The 19645-nt window shown below is 48.6% G+C and overlaps 1 protein-coding gene across 8 annotated transcripts in view; it reads left to right on the top strand.

Annotated features, from left to right (window-relative positions):
* Positions 1 to 19645, top strand: part of ARID1B (AT-rich interaction domain 1B) — a 370148-nt gene that overhangs the window by 294608 nt on the left and 55895 nt on the right. For all 8 annotated transcript variants that reach the window (XM_058662259.1, XM_058662090.1, XM_004595447.4 and 5 more), the window contains one exon: positions 7888 to 7977. In XM_058662259.1, coding sequence (XP_058518242.1) covers positions 7888 to 7977 — 90 coding nt within the window. The remainder of the gene's footprint in view (positions 1 to 7887; positions 7978 to 19645) is intronic.

The following is a 19645-nucleotide window of genomic DNA, read 5'->3' as shown; positions in this document are numbered from 1 at the left end:
GAAGAGCAGACTTCAGTGCAATAGTTTCCAACCCTCGGTGTGCCTCTGATACGCACCAGGGATACCCTTGGACTTCTCAACACTCCTCCAAGTAGAACTAGCTCCTGCTGCCAGCCAGGCCACAGCTCCTGTCTCCCATTTGTGGCTTTACACGTAAAACTGATAAACTTTCCTTTGGATTTTTTTGTCTTTTATTTAATGGTTAACTTTTCCACAAAGGAACAGGTTTTTTTTGGCTTTGTTGTTTATTTTCATCTACTTGAAAGGCAGAGAGAACAGTAGGGTTCATCTGCCGAATCGTTCGCCAAGTGCTTGTAATAGCTAGAGCTGAATCAAGTCAAAGGCGAGAGAGTTCGAAGCTCCACCTGAGTCTCCGTGTGAGTACAGGGCCTGGCCCCCACCTGCTGCCTCCCAGCACGCATTAGCAGAATGCCGAGGTGGAGACTCCCCCAAGCACTCAGATGGGGGAGCTGATGTCCCCAGCACAGATTCACCCACTTTCACCCCGATACCCACACCAGAGACAATCTGTTTATTTCATCAGCGCCTCAGGCGAGTAGAGAACATGTGAACCCACAGAACTGGAGGGAGCTGGCACGCCAAGTGGGCCACGGATTTGGCCGTGCTGCTGCTCACGCCACCTGGCGGTCAGGGCAGCTTCAGACTTGGGGGAGTCCTATGCTGCCCTTTGCCTCCCCGGGCCAGAACAGTGAGCCAGGCTGAGAAGTTCTGTTGGGGGCAGAGATGCTGCCGTCCATGTTTTGAGAATGCATTTGTTTTCACTGGAAGCTCGTAGTGACCCGTGTGAGTCAGTTCTGCCTTTTACGTTCTCCTGTGTAACTTGCCTGGTGCCTTTGGGAGCCCATTGTAAGTTCTGTGCCTCTAGTCCTCTGGAATGGTGGCTACCCAAAGGGCCTGCATGGGAAAGACAGCAGTTTGGACACTGCTGCTTGATAAAAGAGCAATCGGGAAAGTTTTAGTTCGAATCTAGTAAATTAAATGAACAATATTTAAAGCAAGTTGTTCTTTTAAACCTAAGACACACCCACACAAAGCACAGAGCCCTCCACCTGTGTTTTTAAGTTGACAGACCCTTGGTTGAAACCAGAGGAAGCGGACTGGTTGAGCACCTTGGTCTGCAAGGAGTGTGCTTGATGTGAATGGAGGTGCGGCACTCCCGTTAGGCTGTGGGGTCCCCGTGCTGTCTGTCACATTCAGGAAGCCGGTCATGTCCTCACTCCCTTGATGACTTGGTAATACAAGTACCATGTGCCTGTGGAGGACTGGTTTGTCTGTGTTCTTAGCACCAAATGGCACACCAGTGGTGTCTATATCTTGAGTAAGGATTTGGGAAAACCTACTCCTGTTTTGAGTGAGCTTCTGAGCCATTTGATCTGGAAGGCTTGTCTCCCAAGACAAGGGTTGACTTGAAAGTTGGAAGGCGATGGTGTGCTTTGCCACGGTCCTGCTTGGAGGGTGGAGAGGGAGATAAGGTCACAGTCAAGAACTCTGTTGACAGCTGACTCCCAGCCCTCTGTACCACCTACCATGCCTTCTGAAAGGATGAGAGTCTGTTTAAAATATGCAGACATGCCAGTCGCACACCCCACACTGACCAGTGAGTCCGCTTCATAAACTGCAAGCTCCCAGCTGCTGAGCTGAGACCTAAGCAGATCCAGGTGAAGTTGGTGTCAGTGGGCTTGTGTTGGTTGCTGTAAGGTATTTTTATTGTTGTTCCTTTCAGCAAATGAAGTTGAAGACACGGGACAGAAAGGTGCTGTATCAAAATCTGCCGATTTTCTAACCCGTCTAAATATATGCATCAGACTCATTTCGTTCCACCCCGTTAGGCAATGCACAGATGGTTAAAGATGTGGCCAGTGAAATCCTTCACCCCATCGCACTGTAGGGTTTGATACTAACTCAAACAGGTGTTGAGTGTTTCCCACAGGTGTGGCAAGTCCACTCACAAACATTTAAGGCTTACTTATTTATTTGAAAAGTAAAGTTTAAGAGGAAGAGAGAGAGAGAAGTCTTATATTTGCTCTCTGACTCACACAATAGCTGCACCAGCCAGGGCTGGGCCAGGCCTGATCCAGGCCCTTGGGCTGGTCTCCCACAAGAGAGCAGGGCCTAGGGAGCTGGGACCATCTCCTACTGCTTTTCCCAAGTGCATCAGCAGGGTGTTGGATCAGAGGTAGAGCAGCTGGGACTCAAACTGGCACTCATGTGTGTTGCTAGCGCTGCAGGCTTAGCCCATTACTCCACAACACCAACTCCTATACTATTTGCTATTTGTAATGGTAAAATAAAAGATACTGTGTAGAAATTAAAGGAGTAATGAAATGCAGCCGTAGTAAAAAGTTGCAGTTTCCTTACCAGTGAAGTTAGCAGAATTAAGAAATGTTTCCTCCAGATGGTCCCTATTGTCACGTGGTAGCAGGTGAAACCCATTTTTGCTCTGAAGCTTTGAGCGGGAGCCAACTTCTTTGAGGATATATTAGCATAAAGCAACCCAGTGGCCTAGTTTTGGATGCTGCAGAATTAAATAACTGGCAGAAGTGCAAGAGGCATCAATATTTAGTAGCAGTAGTTCCTACAATGTGTCTTCTTAACTCCTCACCGAAGTTACCAAGAATCCTTGAAGAGGATAGAGTGGTGTTTGAGATTGCTGGTTGTTGAAAACCCTGAAATGCATGTTGATCTTACGACACCGGTTCAGGGAAAGGACTCGGCCGTGGCATTAACTGTTTGCAAAGTGCCTGCAAGTACTCCTCATTTAGCAAGATTCACTAACAGCCACTACAAGTGTTTTAATTCATGTGAAATCACCAACCCTTGCTTTTCCTAATAGGCCTGTCTCCTCTCACTTCCAAGGAGTTTGTTAACATTTCTTTGTCTGCACAGCTCCCCATATGTCCTAAAGATCCTTGAAGGAGACTGGGCAGCAAACTGTCCGCGTTTCCTGGAACTTGTCATCTCGGTTTCCTAACTCCCAAATGCACAGGAGCAGAGAGGACACTGTCCTGCACATGCTCCGTGTGGCTCTGGCTTCCTGGAGCTTGTCCGTACCACACAGCTGCACTTCAGCCGAGAGCGTGTGACACACAAGACGTGTGCTGTGAGTGATGTTGTTCTCTATCCTTTTCTTGACTCACTGTTGTCCAACGTCAGTTAACCTCGGAAAATCAGAAGGGACAGTGAATTTCTCACAGCGAAGTAATGTCAGTCATCAGGCTTGAGCCTGTTGTGTTGATTAGTTGTGTCAGTATCCAGGTAACCGAACCCATCTTAGGCTGATTGGCTTTGCACTGTAAATCTGTGAAAGAAGAAATGCTTCTTTTCTGCCCTCTACAACTTCAGGAAATTGGAACTTCTGGATATTTCTGTGCCTGTTGGCATGGCGTGGATATAGCACAGCATTGCTCAGAAAGCCGTAGTGCTTTGTTTGCCAGAGGCTGTTGTTTGTTCAGTTATTACGATTAGCCCAGAGATATTCAGCCACACGAAAGGATTAAAGTGGGGATCTTGTTCACTTGGTTTTTTTTAATCTTCCATTGCGGCACAATAGTGGTCAAGTGTAACTGCGCAGTTGCATCTGATCATTTTTAATTTTGATTTGTTTTGAAAAAATAAGACTACAAGTAGTAGTGTAGGGTAAAATTTACCTGCCTGTTAAGTCTTATGCCTGTCTTTGCTTTTATTGCTCAAGAGCCCAGTGCATCGTGCACTGTATCTGGCTTGGAGAGCACATTAACCATGCTCTGTCATTGACATCTGTTTGTATAAGCTTCCGTATCAAACACAGGGAATGTGTCGGGTTTATATTCACTGGTGTCTTTAGGAAATACTGTTTGATGTTTATTGGGTTTCTGGGTGCTGTTTCCTTACTGATGTTACCATTTAGAATAAGGGCCAGAAAAGAACAGCTCAGGAGCCAACTCCAGCCAATCACCTGTTGCTTTAAATAAAGTTTACTTACACAGTTTTGTTTCTATATCATCCATGACTTACCATAGCTGACTTGAGTAGCTGGGACAGAGAACATGTGGCCTACAGTCTCTCATTTGACAGAAAAAGTTAAGTCTTGATCCAGAAAAAGAAGAAGAAAAACATAATATTAGGACCGGTATCATGGTTCAGCAGGTTAAGACCGTGCTTGCCACAGCATCCTGTATCTGAGAGCTGGTTCAATTCCCAGCCTGCTCTACTTCAAATCCAGTTTTCTTCTAATGTGCCGCTTACATTCCTGCCACCTGTATGGGCAGTCAGGAGGGAGTTCCTTGATCCTGACCTAACCCTGGTTCACTCTGGCTGTGGCAGCCATTCTGAGAGTGAGCCAGCAGGTGGAAGGTCTCTCTGCCTTTCAGATGAACATAGAGGTAAATCTTCGAAAGAGTAATAATTACGTGATTATTGATGCACTTACAGTCAGAATGGCATCGTAGGAAGAGCCATATCAACAGTGAGTGGACCGAGAGGTGTGTGATGCCCTGGGCTGCCCAGCCGACGAGAGCCTTCCACCGAACACTAAGCAGTTCTCCTCAGAAGGGGAGTCTGAGAAGAGACTAACAGAAATAAGGAAAGACAAGGCATTGAAATCCAAAGGAGGCCTTTAGATAAGTTCCTGCTCTAGATCGTTGTAGATGTTACCATTAGGGGTTGGGCCTAGGGATATGAGGTTAAACAAAAAGAAACAAAAAATTAAGCTTAGGCTCAGGCGGATGGTTTGTAAACCTGCAAGGTTAGATGCTTGCTGTCAGTTTATGTCCCCAACATTTTGTATGATGTTGTTTATACAGTCCTTGGAGAATAAATGCATGGGTGTCAAATGGCAAAATTCATCCTTCACAACATGACTTTTTTCCTGGTTGTAGCAATTTTTTTCCGTTTGTGCTTGCGTCATTATAAACACAAGGGAGAAATGTGGAATTTTTAAAACTCAGTTTCACTATTAAATATTTTCTCTGAAGTTAGACTTGTTCACTGTGCTTGGCAATGTTCTTTCAAAGTAATCAGTGAACTTTGAAGGGCTTTGCTGGCAACTGACGTGAGTAGTACAGAATGCGTAACTTTGGACATGTTCACTCAGTGCAGTTGGCCTGGAGGGCCCTCAGCACAGGGAGCTTGCTGTGTTGTTCTCATCTGTGTCCTAGTCATCAAACATCACACCTGTGCTCCCACCTGCCTCCGTGTCGGAGACGGCGTTGCTTCGTAGTTATTTAGCAGTTAGGAAACTATGGCTAGAGAGACAGCGGCAGGAAATTTGAACTGGCTTGGATATATCTGTCTTTATTTGAAAAGGCAGAATGAACTTGATACATATATGTCTGTCTCAGTCTTTCACTAGACAACAGATGGTGCTGTGTGGCTGTGGCAGTGTTTTGTGAATCGGGATGGCTTTCTTAACAGCCTCTTTTATTTGCTCTTGAAGTACTGCATAGGAGAGCCGTGCCTCGGGGCATGCACGGAGTTAACACAGAATCACTGTTGGTGTTTCCTGTCATGAGTCTGTGAATCCAGCCTGTCACACAGGAGTGAGCGTTGCAGTGCCAGCACTGACTGTCCCCGTGCAGCTGGTTCCCCTGTGATGTCATTCAAATCAGTCTAAGCTGCTGAAGGCCTGAAACGTCTAGGTGGACTGTACCGGGCCATTCATAAACAGCATGTGACCGCACAGTGGACAGGCAGCCATGCTTGTCCGTCTGAGCCATGTCACTCAGCAGCCCTTAGCCGTGGAGTTGTTTTTGTCCACAATGTTGTTGTTTTTTTTTAATCTGTGTTTAATTATTTGGTACTCATTTACTGTAAATGACACTCAATGAATAGTTAAACTGGTACTGTTTTTCCTAATTGCAGCTCTAAACTACGAGCAACTCCTAGTGGTCTCACAATGCATAATTCTCCATATGTGTAAATTAAGGTCTTTGGTTTCCACTCTGTCTGAGCATGGGAGTGGATGCTGAACACCCAATAACATCCAGAAATACACCGCAAAGATTTCCTTCCCCCACAAGGGGAGAGGCCCGACTCCTGAAAGCAGTTGGAGAGTTATTTCATGCTGCTGTCTCCAGTTATTTATACCCTTCGCCTAAACTGGAAACCATCTTCCCAGCTCTCTGGCTGTCACAGATTCAACTATTAATAGAGCTGGTAACGAGCACGCGTCCTGAGTGTCTCGGACTGCACTCCTCCTGGCGGCATGACCGAGGAGCCACCTCGCACCTTCTGCATCATGGGCACCAGGCTTTGTGTCCTGTGCGTCATGACCTTCACGGGCTGAATTGGTGCTGGTTGGCAGGGTGTCCATTTCCTCTCTACTCAGTTGGGATTCTTAATTTATTTATTTTTATTTTTTTTTTTATTTTTATTACAAAGTCAGATATACTGAGAGGAGGAGAGACAGAGAGGAAGTGGAGCTGCCGGGATTAGAACCAGCGGCCATATGGGATCAAGGCGAGGACCTTAGCCACTAGGCCACTCTGCCGAGCCCCGAGTTGGGATTCTTGTTAACAGCAGACGTAACTGGGAGAGTAGGGCCTGCAGGGTCGGAGCAGTTAGCCTGATGCAGCAGAGCCACAGGACTGCCCACCAGCGACCCTTGCAGTGTGTATTTATGTACGTGTGTGTGTGTGTGCTTCGTGTGATTTACTGTGGCAAAGGCACAAAGTAGAAAGTGAAATACCATGCCCTGAGAACTGGTGCCTTAGGGATTGTGCTAAATTCAACTGCCTTTCTAACTCTGCTGTATTTTTAGTCTTAGAAACGCATCTCGACCTGAGTCAGAAACCACTGCCTCCAGTGATTCAGCCCCTGTCCCTTGCCTTCCACGAAGCCCTTGTTCTCTCCTGTAGATGACAGTTCTTTTCCTTTAACTCATTCTTGGATTATGATTTACTAAGTGTCTGTCATGCTAACAGGAATTAAAAAAGCAAAGGGTACAATTCCTGACCCTTATATTATCCTCAAAAGATATATTAATGGAAATGAAATAGATGCCATTGCTATATTAGCAATATCGATTTAAAAAGAGACACGGGGGCCCGGCGGCGTGGCCTAGTGGCTAAAGTCCTCGCCTTGAACGCCCCGGGATCCCATATGGGCGCTGGTTCTAATCCCGGCAGCTCCACTTCCCATCCAGCTCCCTGCTTGTGGCCTGGGAAAGCAGTCGAGGACGGCCCAATGCATTGGGACCCTGCACCCGCGTGGGAGACCCGGAAGAGGTTCCTGGTCCCGGCTTCGGATTGGCGTGTTCCGGCCCGTTGCGGCTCACTTGGGGAGTGAATCATCGGACGGAAGATCTTCCTCTCTGTCTCTCCTCTGTGTATATCTGGCTGTAATAAAATGAATAAATCTTTAAAAAAAAAAAAAGGAGAGACACGAGCACTCCTTTTCTGATTCATCGTGTGGGCAAACAGCACGTAATGACAGCAGTGCGGTCAGTACTGTACAGGCCTTCCAGCTTTGCATTGCATCCCTGACTAGTTGTGAAGCTGCCTTCGGAATCTGTTGAGGACTGTGGCTGTGGCTGTTCTCAGCGACTAGTTGTTGGCACCTGACGCTGCCTCGGTAGGTGCCTAGTGTCCTCCTCTGGGGGAGCCTTGGATCTGGTTAAGTACATGGCAGGCAGATTTCAACTATAGATCAACACCCCTGTGAGTTTGGGTTCTATAGTAACAAATTGAACTTTTCAGCAGGTGTTTGCTAAATATGCTGATTCATGTTTCCTCCTCATTCCTCAGGGGGAAAAGATTAAATATTTTACTGTCTGAACTATGTCTTTGTGTGGAGCCGACCTTTAAAAAAATGTAGTTGTATCTTGGTTTTGCATAATTGCGGTATTAATGCAAAGGGTTCCCATGCCCCTTTTCCTCCTGTGTTTTACAGGCAGTCAGATGCCTCCTCAGCCAGCTGGGAGCCAATCAGAATCCAGTTCCCATCCTGCCTTGAGCCAGTCTCCAATGCCACAGGAAAGAGGTTAGTCTTCATTGCATCTAAAGTACCTCTCACACTCTGTCCTTGCAAGGCCTCCAAGTGGGCGCACCCTTGTGCTTCCTCCAAGGCTTGTTACAAGGGATTTGTATTCCCTTGTCACATGTCAGAGATACACAAGTCAACTTGTAACACCAAATACGGAGAAAGGAGAACGGCGTTCTTGCAGACTGTCCACACAGCACCAGGCACGTAGTTTAGAGAGGACTGGGCATCATTTAATTTGTATACCATCCCTAATCAAGTAAAACATAATGTGTCTATATCTGGTTGTTCTGTAATATTTAATAGTAAAAGATTAAACCTTATACTACATCATTGAGATCTTAGACCTGGAGCTGACTGGGCATATCAGAGAACCAGCAGGACCACTGAGGTCATAGGAGGATGTGACCAGCTGCTGACCCACACCGCAGACTGTGGGACCAGGGTGCTCGGCTAGAGTCTGCCCGTTCACCTGCAATGTGCTGGCTGGCTGATGCCTTGGTGGAAACCTTAGGCCTTCATTTGTCTCTCTCTGACCTCTTCATCCCCTTGAGTCATTAAGCAGCTCTTGGTGGTGGTAATGGTCTAATTTTAATCCAGATCAGTTCGGACCAAGGATTTCTTGTACCACCTGGGGCTGTGCCTGCGGGTCAAGGCTCGTGCAAGTACCCTGAGTCCCAGGGCTGTGCTGTTCCTTCACACTGGCCCTGCCCGGAGGCTGCTGGGTAAAGGGTTCTTCCAGAGCCCTTGTGTTCATGACTGTCTCCGTAGCAGTTGTAGTGGGGATAACTGACTTTGGGTTTAAGCTCTGTTATGTGTTAGAAACTCAGAAGCATGTTATTCAGGAAGGAACACCAAATGAAAAATGGATTGATCCTGTCTACACATGTTTATGCTGAAATGAATGTTTACTGGGAGTGTTGAGATGAATGTTTACTGGCGGTAAAATGAATTTTTCAATTTCTGAAAACCTTTATGCATTTTCTATATTGAACTTCAAGGCTGCAGATTTCAGTAGTGGAGCCTCCTGGTTTTTAATCTTCTGAGGACATGCGAATCACCTGGAGGACTTGTTAAAACAGATTGCAGAGGCCTGCCCCCTAGGGTGCCAATTCCCAGGCTTAGGGTGGTGCTTCAAAGCTGTGCCCAGGACCAGTCCCCCAGCCCTGCTGGTGCTGACGGGCTGAGACGCACCCTGGAAGCCGCAGCCCCGTGCCAGTGGCTGATGGAGACTCCCCACTGCCACTGAGGCTGGTTCTGTGCTGGCTGCTCCTCCAGCCCCAGTCCCGTGGCCAAGAGGGAAGTGTGCATAGCGCCCACTGGTGCCCAGCAGGCACACGGGCATTCTCACTTTCCTTCTGAGTTTTGTGTCTGCTGGGCTGCTGGATCAGGGAGGCGGAGGACAAAGGAAAGAAAGGGGCAGGTGTTTTGCCCTAAGTGCCTCCTCAGTCCAGGCCCCAAACAAAGGTGGAGACGTTTGTGACTGAGTTTGACCCTCACCATTGCCCCGAAGTCTCGCTCTGACCAGTGGGAGTGAGTCCATGCTGCAGACTCTGAAGGGGCACCAGTCCCTAATCTGGAAGTCCTGCCATTTTCACCTTTATTACTCAGCAGAGAGAAGAGGCAGTCCCTGCCAGACCCTTGAAAAGTGTTCCCATCCCTTTCCATCTGATGCGTGTTTAAGTAATCTTAAAATGCAGCAAGTGAAATGTGATGACAATGAGGCCAGCGGCTTCAGCTGGACTTGGTCATTTAAACAGACTGGTCTACGTCATGGGCCTTCTCCATGGTGAAACCGGTGCAGCCTCTCACAGCCTCTGCTGGCAGGCAGTGCTCTAGCAGGTCAGGGGTCTGCACGGTCCGGGGCTGTCATGACCGAGCACTCGGGGGTGTTCCGAGTCTGTGCCGGTTTCTAGCAGCCTGCCGTTCCTCCCCTCTTCCTCTCCTGGTGGAAAGCACCGGGGCTGTGGTGTGCACCTCTTTCATGGGTTGTGCGGGCAAAGCAAACCTCAGATTCTGAAATGACCGGGGAGCTAGAGGACATTTCCCAGCCTGTAAATGGGAGTACCTGAGATTTTTTTAGGAAGTGGCTTTATTAATGTGTTTTAAAATTGAGGCACAAGGGTTAGTTGATGCCTACTAATATTTCATCAGGTGTTTCGCTGGCAGATGACAGTCACCTTAATGCAATAGTAAAAATATATGTGCATGTTTGTCTATAATCCTCTGCTGTGCTACCAACTGCACACACAGTGTAAGATAATTCCAACAAAACTTGTGCTAGAAGATTCCTCAAGGTGATTCCCGTGTATTGAAAATTTAATTTGGCTTCAATTATAACCCTACATTTACCATATGTTCCCTGTATTTAGGAATAAAAGAAACCCTAGCCGCTGACAGGCGAGGTAAGAACCAATATGCTGCAGTGGCCATGATGCCAGACAGTTCCTTTTGTACTTACTTGCTCTAGATAAGTGAGGCTAAGCCAGACTAGCAAATCCTATAGCCCGTGCACAGGCCGCAGTGTCCCTTAGGGGATCCTCCCTCTTGAAGACACACTTTGAGGAACAGGTGCACCAGCCAGAGAAGAGGCAGCTTCCCTCCGTGTGGGGTCCCCTTTACCCTGATGCTTTCTCAGAGGACAGCAGTCGCCTCCCCACTCCCCGACGATGTCCATGGACGGCAGTAATCGGGCAGCTCTCGCGCTGATCCGTGGGAGTCCCTTAGGAGCACGGTCCCAGCGTGGAGCCAAGGGGGACTGCCCTGCTCGGCAGCCTCCTTCCTTCCTCTCATAGCATCATCCCCTCGTCTGCATTGTCGTCTGTTCTCCAGGTAAAACTCGATTTTCCGCTGCACTACTGGGATTTCTTACTGAGTAAAGAAAATTAGTTCTAATTCTTTGGTCTTACCTTCATTACTAACATAAATTTAAAAGGGAAAAGGTCAAAACTTTGGTATTCTGTAGTGACACACTTGCTATTAGTTTTTATTTTAAACTCTTCTCTCTACAGACTTTATGTTCAAATAGAAAAGCTATTAAATTACCATGCCAGAAAAAAAAAACCTGAAAAAAAGAAAAAAAAGTAGGCTCCCTCAGGCACTGGAAGAAGATCTATGAGAGCCCGAAAGTAGCAAAACTAAAATGTGCAAGACAATTGCAGGAGGACCAGATCAGTTTTTTCCCTAATGCGTAATCTTTACCATATGTATCTTAAATTCAAGGAGATAATAGCACATGCTTATTAATGTGCCACTCTGCTTTCCTAGAGGGCTTGGAGAGTGCGGAGATAAAGAAGAAGATTTATTAACATTAAACGGTCACATTTTAGCCCCTATAACGTGTTAAGCTTAATGAAACTAGCAAATGTCCTTCTAGCTTATTGGATTAGCAATTAGGTGATAACATTGAAAGAAGGCTTATTTATTTGGACAGATGTAGAGAGGTCAGAATTAATTTTTTGAAAACCTTTTAATTGAATTCCCTTTTAATTTTCACAGTGGTGCCTGGTTAAATATTCATGCCCATGCTGGTGGCCTCCTGAAGGCCCGAGCCAGCGCTGGGGTCTCCAGATCAACAGAGGTTATTTAACCCTTTCATCTGGCGTGCCAGCAGGGACTTCCCAAGTGTAATCCCATAGTGTTTGAATAATTAGCAGGTAGTGATGAGGATTTAATTAGTCCTTGATATCTGAGGAAAAGAACCCCTAAGAACTTTCCATCTTGCACACGGGTTGCAAGCCGAATGGGTAGTGCGCAGGTCTGTGATGAGTCTGATGTATCTATCCTGTGGCCGGAGGCAGCTCTTTGGGACTTCTGTGGCCGTCAGATTTGTGCAGAAGGCATGCTGGGCGACATCTTCCAAAGTCAGTGAGCAGCAGCCTCCACCCCCTCGGCCTTCCTTTGTGTCCACCTAGCTCACCCACCCATACAAGGCCCTTCCGACCCTGTGCCTTCCCACTGCTTACAAAGAGGAGCTGCAGCCAGAGCACACGAGTTCCTCAGCACACAAATCAGAGGGGCAGGATGAGGCGTGTGCTTGCAGCTGCACAGCCAGAGAGCTATATAACAACATCGTTGAGTTTCATAGGATCCACTCAAGTGTCCTGTCCCGACTTGCCCGGGGGTCAGCAGGAACCCGGGAAGCTGGTCTTGCCCGTGATGCTCATAGTTGCTCGGCAGCAGCCCACGTTGTGCGGGGCAGCTGGCCCGAGTGGCTGCCCATGAGACCAGCTCACGGCTTCTGTCCTCAGAGGCTGAGCTTTGGGCTCCCCACGCTGCATCTACGCCCGCGAACAGTCTTCATCTTCGTTATGCCTGTGCCTTTAGTCTGTTGTAGCCGCCTTGCTGCAGTTTTATTCCCACTAATTAATGATGCATTTTAGTTTCGTCTGAGTAGAATTCAGAAATCTGAAATATTTCTGGTTATATTCTATTTGCTTAGGGTAACCTTTTTCTGATTTTTTATGCCCTGGCAGGGAAGGAGATGTCACAATGAAGCCAGGGCCCTCATATGAGTCAGAGGGCACAGCGGGGTCTTTAGCGTCCAGGGGCATTTAGCTGGGCAAAATGCTACCAACTGGTTTCTTGGTGATGTTTATAACAAGAGTTAGTTTTTGGAATTTGAAAAATTGCTCTGGAATCTGTTAATTCAGCTGAATCCTTGCATGTCAGGAACAGCTCAACAAGTCAGTATTCAAATGAAGGAGACCACTGGGATGATTGTTAGGGAATCTCAAGAGGGATTTTGCTTTTTTGTTTGCTTCCCATGTGTGTCAACCTTGCACTTACGTGACAGGTGCTGCTGTGCCACGGGGTCTACTGGTCATCAGAAAGGGCTCTCCCACCACAGCCCCTGCGTTGCCTCCTGCCTGCTGTGCGCAGCGCGAGCAGAGCCCTTCGCAGTGGGGAGCCTGCTCTGAGGGTAGGAATCCTTTGGATGGTCTGTACAAAGAAGATTAAATGGGAGATTTTATATCTGAACTTCATGGTAGGAAGTTGCTTCTGATTTCTTCAGCTCAGAACTCTTCTGTGGGTCTGGATATGGACCAAACCAGAGCCGATCCGCCATGAAGGAAGTAAGCCTGCTATCCAGAAATATGGACTCAAAACAAAAAAAGTACAACAAACAAACAAACCAGAACAGGGAAAAAAATATCACATACCATAAGTCAATGTTTATTTTAGGGAAATCCTGTCTGAATTTTAGTGTATTTTAAACGAACCATCATTATGTTACCTTTCTTGCACACAGTAATTGTTCTTGAGAGTTGCCAATTAGAAGGTACTTTGAGTAGCATTCACTTGTTATTCTCAGTGCAGGTGTTTGGGAACACCTGAGTCTTAGCCCCCATCTGCTTCACTGGTCTCCCTGGCCACACCATCTCACAGCCTCCTGACTTGCTAAGCCTCTGCAGGATCTTTACATAAACTCTGTGATGGGAACACGCCTCCCACCCATACTGCCTCCATCACATCCCACTGGGGAATGCCTCAGGCCCGGGGAGCCCCACACACGTAGTAGGTACCCTGGTCAGGGTTGGTTGCCCAGAGCCAGGCATGCCCTGGCACGGTGCTGCCTCCTAGAGGCCAGGTGCCCTCTGGCCCATCCTGCAGTCTTTAGGGCCCATTCCCAGGCAGGTTGACAGCTGGGCTCCCAGTCAGAGCTCCATGAGTACAGTCTCCCAGTGCCACGGCTCAGTGTAAGTGAGCTTCTCATCTCGGTCTTCAGGTGGTATGGGTGCAGGCTTACCACTAACTGGTTTTGTGACCTTGGGTGATGAATTAAACCTGTGCTTACTCGGGTATAAAATGTGGACTCGAGTGTCCTGTGGGTTTACAGCACAGATCCAACAGCATCCTTATCCACAGTGAGAAGCACCAGGGTCAGTGGGAAAATGCCCAAGCACCAGGCATGGGTGACTTTCCACACACGGCGACGTGTGTGCACTGCCATCGCCCTCAGCACCACCACTGACCTTTGTCCCTGCAGTGGAAAAGATTTGTAGAAGGAAAGGCTGGATATTTTTGTCCCTATTTGCCACCTGGAGGGTCTGGTCCCTCCCCAATTCCGGTTCTCCCAGTGATGGATGATGACGTTTCAAGGCAAGTCAGCAGCTGACAGCATCCTGGGGGTAGCTGGGACAGAAGAGGTGATTCTGCTACTGAACCTAACAGCACAGCTGGTAGAACAACATGGGGGCTCAGGTTAAAGCCCCCAGTAGGTCATCAGCTCCTGCCTTGTTTCAAGTACCACATATGTGAAAGAAGCAGACAGGCAAACATGGAAAACACTAAAATGTAACAGTATATTTTCTAAAATTATTTTTGCTCTCCCCCTGGGAACCTGCCACCTGTTTGTAGAGAAAAGCAGCTCTGTCTTTGGGTGTCACTGTCATTTCACGTGTCACCATCACCGTGAGCTGGTCTGAAGAAGCAAAGCGGTTATTCTGTGGTGCCAGCATGCAAAAGCGTGGTCTAAGGGCCGAGAAGGCCAATGGGTCCCATGCATCTGTTGACTGCTTGCTGTGGACCCTTGATGGAGATGCCAGGCACAGGTGCAGGTGGTTCTGTGCCATCCTGTGTAACCCAGGAACACTCCCTTTGCTGGTTCCTCTCCCAGGCGGGCTGAAACTCCACTTTTTCTGTCAGGATTTAGAGCTTCTCTTACGTAGGTTGTAGCATCCACGTGCTGCCCCAGGAGGAAGGGACCAGGATCCGTGTCCAAGTTTTTTTCATTTAATTTCCTGTCTCTGTCTCCCATTATTTACTTGCCTTTCTTTCTAAATGAGCTTTAACCACGTCCTCCCCCGCAGAAGTCCCTGCTCATTGGCGGATGCCTGGATCCAATCAGTGACTGACACACTGGGAGCTTTGACAACTTTAGGGTCACGGAGCTTCCCGTGTCACCTGCCCCTGAGTGCAGGCAAGGCCTGTGTGCTTTGTGAGTCAGATACAGTGCATTTCTGAGAATATCTACAGTGCCTCTGAAGACAGGCTGGGTCTCTGTCTCGTATAAAGAGTTTTCCTGGATTTCTATATAAAAATAGTCTACATTCAGTTCAATCTTTCACATGGAAAATGTGATTTGTTTGTATCAGTTATTTAGTCTATTTTTGTCTGCTAAAGTTTAAATAGTAACTATGGAAGTTTCCTGTAAGGATTTTCTTGTTTCTAAGTAAGAGAATCCAAGATGACTTTTTTAAGCTAGGGAAGAAATCCAGTAATCAAAGCACACATAGGACATTGTCGAAGAAAATGTGCAAAGTCTGAAAAATGCTCCATGTGTTAAGCCAGATTTCCAAAGCATCAGTGACAGAAAAATGTCTCTGAGCTTACAGACTGAAGTTGCGTTTTTCCTAGACTTCCACTTAGCGTTCGCTAATGCAGCCATGAAGCAGGAGTCAGCTGCTTGCTCAGGTTGCGGCTTCCACAGGAGGGGGAGCCTCGAGAAGCAGTAGCTTCAGAATGCAGTCTGCACGGCCCTGGGGCCAGGTCCCAGCAGCCCATCAGTGGTCTCCTGGCTGTGTCCACTGGAGAATTCCCAGACCTGTGCAGTGGTGGGCAGACATCTGAGCTTAGGACTTACACAAGACAGCAAGTACACAGCCGCACACCCAGCCCTGCACCAAGGAGTCAGTGCTGTTCCTGAAAACTAGGGAAAGTGACCTCCTGTTCCAGATTCTGGTCTTCCTTTAAACCCCACGGGAGACCCAGGGGGCTGAGTGGGCTGTTCCAGGACCACTTGTCGAGCTGGGCTTTGTTTTTGTTTTTGTTTTAAAGATTTTATTTTTATTACAAAGTCAGATATACAGAGAGGAGGAGAGACAGAGAGGAAGATTTTCCGTCCGATGATTCACTCCCCAAGTGAGCCGCAACGGGCCGGTGTGCCGATCTGATGCCGGGAACCAGGAACCTCTTCCGGGTCTCCCACGCGGGTGCAGTGTCCCAATGCATTGGGCCGTCCTCGACTGCTTTCCCAGGCCACAAGCAGGGAGCTGGATGGGAAGTGGAGCTGCCGGGATTAGAACCGGCGCTCATATGGGATCCCGGTGCGTTCAAGGCGAGGACTTTAGCTGCTAGGCCTCGCCGCCGGGCCCCGAGCTGGGTTTTTTCACAGGTGCTTGGGGGACGACTGCCAGCCATTGGCAGGAATGGTGAGATGCCCTGTCTGTCCACTGTCCTACCCAGTCAGCATGTGTATCTTACCCACCCAGAGCCATGCACCGGGCATGGGTGATGTTTCTGGATGGGGAGCTCTGGCTGCCTGTGTGTGGCCGGCTCTGATGGAGGAGGTATGAGACAGGCAGGACCCCCAAGCCAGGCCCTGAGCCTCTGAGAAGTGGTCATCATCCAGGAACTCGACTGGCAGGGACATGCCAGAGAAGCTAGTCTGGGAACTTGGAGCCATTGTGACAGGAAACTAATGCAGGGTTGCATTGAAGACATTCTGAGTCGCAGTACCTGTCCCTTCATGAGCCTCTGGTCTGTGTGCAGGCACTGAGTTTGGGCGCTCCACGCCATTTGTTTATCTTAGGAGGTATGGTTGGTTGTCAGGCCCCCATTTCTCAGGGCAAGAAACTGAGGCTGAGTATTAACCAGCTGCAGTCCAATCATTCAGCATGGCTGCGTGATCTGCCTGCAGCAGCCGTGGGGACAGAAGAGCGGTACACCGGGCCAGCCTGAAGGGATCGGGACTGCAGTGCTGGGCTTGTTAGCTGTCTCCTCTCTTCCTTTGCTTGCTGTCCCCCTCCCACTGTACCTTATGTCTACTTGTCTGTTCCCAAATGGTTTCAGCAGCCAAAGCCGGGTCAGGCTGAAGCCAGGAGGCTGGAACTCAGCCTGGAGCTGGCAGGTGGGTGGCAGGCACTCAGTCCCTGGAGCAATCCCCCGCCTTCGTGGTGTGTGCATTAACAGGAAGCTGGAATCTGTAGTCAGAACTAGAACCCAGACCCTCGTTCCCCTACAGGCATATCAGTTGCCACAGCAAGTGCCTACTGCCTTCAGGTGGATTTTGAGCACAGAACATGCCCATTAAGTGCCAGCGGCTGTAAGACCAGGGAGCAGCAGCCAGTCAGTGCTGGCTGAATGACAGGATGTGAGGAGAGCCACGGCTTGGAACCTGCACAGCGACTGTGGGTACTCACCGCACCTGTGTGACGCTGGGAGGAGAGAGATGGCTTGTGGGAAATCCGGCCATTGTTCTGTGAGGCACCAGGAGTCCCTGAAGAGTTCTCACACAAGCACCATTGACCTGACAAAGACAATAGAAGTCAGGGTTCAGAGCCAAGGGAAGAGCCAGAGACAAAAGCAAAAGATTGCCAGGGAAGTTGTCTCGTGGCCATTGATGCAGTTGCCAAGAGGGCAGAGGTAGGCATGGGCCTGCTTCTCCTTTGGTCTGTACGGTCAGTGTTGACATTAGAAGCTGGGCAAGGGGGCATGTGGAGAAGAGTGGGAAGGCTGAACTATGCTTGAAAAGAACTGGCCACGTCAAGGGTACCTCAGGGCCTCCAGGGCTCAGCTAAGTGTGGGAGATTGCCGCTGCAGGACACACGGGGCATCGAGCTGTCCCTGCACATTGCTCAGGTCTCAGCTTAGACAGGATCTCTTCACGCAGCGCTTCCTGCACTGCGAGGTAGTCCTCCCAGGAGCTGCCCGGCACCTGACCCGTGCTGCGCTCAGCCCTCAGACTTCGTGGTGTTGGCTGGAAGCCTGTCTGCCTTGGGGGGATAGAAGCCCGCAGGACAGACCCAGTGTCTATTTTGCTCATTGCTTAGGTCTCCCCTCTTGGCACTTTTACAGGAGAGGGAGAGGAAGTGGTCCAGTTGTCTGAGATGTTGAAGTTTTTTATATGAGATTATAGGTTGCTCTGTCAGTTTATCACTTTCCCCTGTTAATAACTTTTATTTCCTATTTGACTAAGCTTTAAGTTCATCAAAGACAAGGATTCTTTAAAAAACAGGTCTTGGTTCCAGTGCGGTAGCCTAGCGGCTAAAGTCCTCACCTTGAACATGTCAGAATCCCATATAGGCGCCAGTTCTAATCCCAACAGCCCCGCTTCCCATCCAGCTCCCTGCTTGTGGCCTGGGAAAGCAGTCGAGGACAGCACATAACCTTGGGACCCTACCCCTGCGTGGGAGACCTGGAAGAAGTTCCTGGCTCCTGGCTTTGGATCAGCTCAGCTCCAGCCATTGTGGTCATTTGGGAATGAATCAGTGGGCAGAAGATCTTCCTCTCTTGTCTCCTCTCTGTATTTCTGATTTTGAATAAAAATAAGTAAATCTTTAAAAAAAAATAATTCCCTTAGGTATAAGCGTTTAGGTTACTGGTGAAGACACACATCGGAGTACCCAGGTTTGATTCCTGCCTCCTGTTCTTGGAAGCAGTGACTCGAGTGGCTGGGTTCCTGCAGAAGACCTGGCCAGCCCAGCCCAGCCCAGCCCAGCCCAGCTGTTGCAGTCATTTAAGGAGTGAGCCAGGGGTTGACTCTGCATTTCAAATAAGGAAGTAAATATTTTTGTAAGATTTATTTATTTTATTGGAAGTGTAAATTTGCAGAGGAAAGGAGAGACAGAGAAAAACCTTCCATCTGTGGGTTCACTACTCAGTTGGCTACAGTGGCCGGAGCTGAGCTGATCCAAAGCCAGGAGCTGCTTCTGAGTCGCTCATGCAGGTGCAGAGTCCCAAAGCCTTGGGCCACCCTATACCCTTTCCCAGGCCACAAACAGGGAGCTATATGGGAAATGGAGCAGCCAGGACATGAGAGATCCCGCCTGTTGTGAGGCGAGAGCTTAGCCACTGAGCTATCACACCGGACCTGGAAGTAAATCTTAGCAAATAAAAGTTGTCATCCTTTCCACAACTCCATGAATGCTATAGTAAAATAGAGGCATCCTAATATGAGATTTGTGTAACATTATCGTGTATTGAAGCACCAGTTTGATAGCTTGGGAGAGAACTTGCCATGAATCAAGGGCTCATAGAATTCCTCTAGTGGCCCTCACGGTGCCTTTGAATCACATTTTCACAGCATTTTTTGTATTTTTTTTTCACTTGACTCTTGGGGTTACCCTGTAAGCAAGGACTAGAAGCAGGAAACCCCTGGGCCCCATGGGCATGGTACAGGTGGCCTCTCGCCCACCTGGGTTCCACGTGAAGCACGGACGGCCACAGGTCACTCCTGTCCCACCATGCCAACGTCTCCGTGCGCATCACTTTAACTCAGGATTGAATTTGCCTGCTAAAGTGCAGGTCTGGTTCTTCCTGTCGGATCTGTGTCTCCGCCCTTGGAATGGATAACACAGAAGCATGTGAATTTGTGTGTAGTCACTGGACAGAAATAGTAAGTTCACTTTCAAACCCGCCCCCCACCTAGATGTATGTCGTGGATGAAACACATATTTTCATAGAAAGTATTTAAGAAGCTTGGTCCTGGGCCCAATGTGATAGCTCAACAGCTGAAGTCCTCACCTTGAACGCTCCAGGATCCCAGATGAACGCTGGTTCTAATCCTGGTTGCTCCACTTGCCTTCCAGCTCTCTACTTGTGGCCTGGGAAAGCAGTTGAGGATGGCCCAAAACCTTGGGACCTTGCACCCGTGTGGGAGACCCAGAACAGGCTTCTGGCTCCCGGCTTTGGACTGGTTCAGCTGCATCCATTGCAGCCACTTAGG

Source organism: Ochotona princeps, chromosome 1 (genome assembly GCF_030435755.1).
Source record: "Ochotona princeps isolate mOchPri1 chromosome 1, mOchPri1.hap1, whole genome shotgun sequence".
In the NCBI taxonomy this organism is placed as follows: Eukaryota; Metazoa; Chordata; class Mammalia; order Lagomorpha; family Ochotonidae; genus Ochotona; species Ochotona princeps.
Note: the sequence above shows the minus strand (reverse complement) of the source record. Positions and strands in the feature narration are given on the sequence as shown.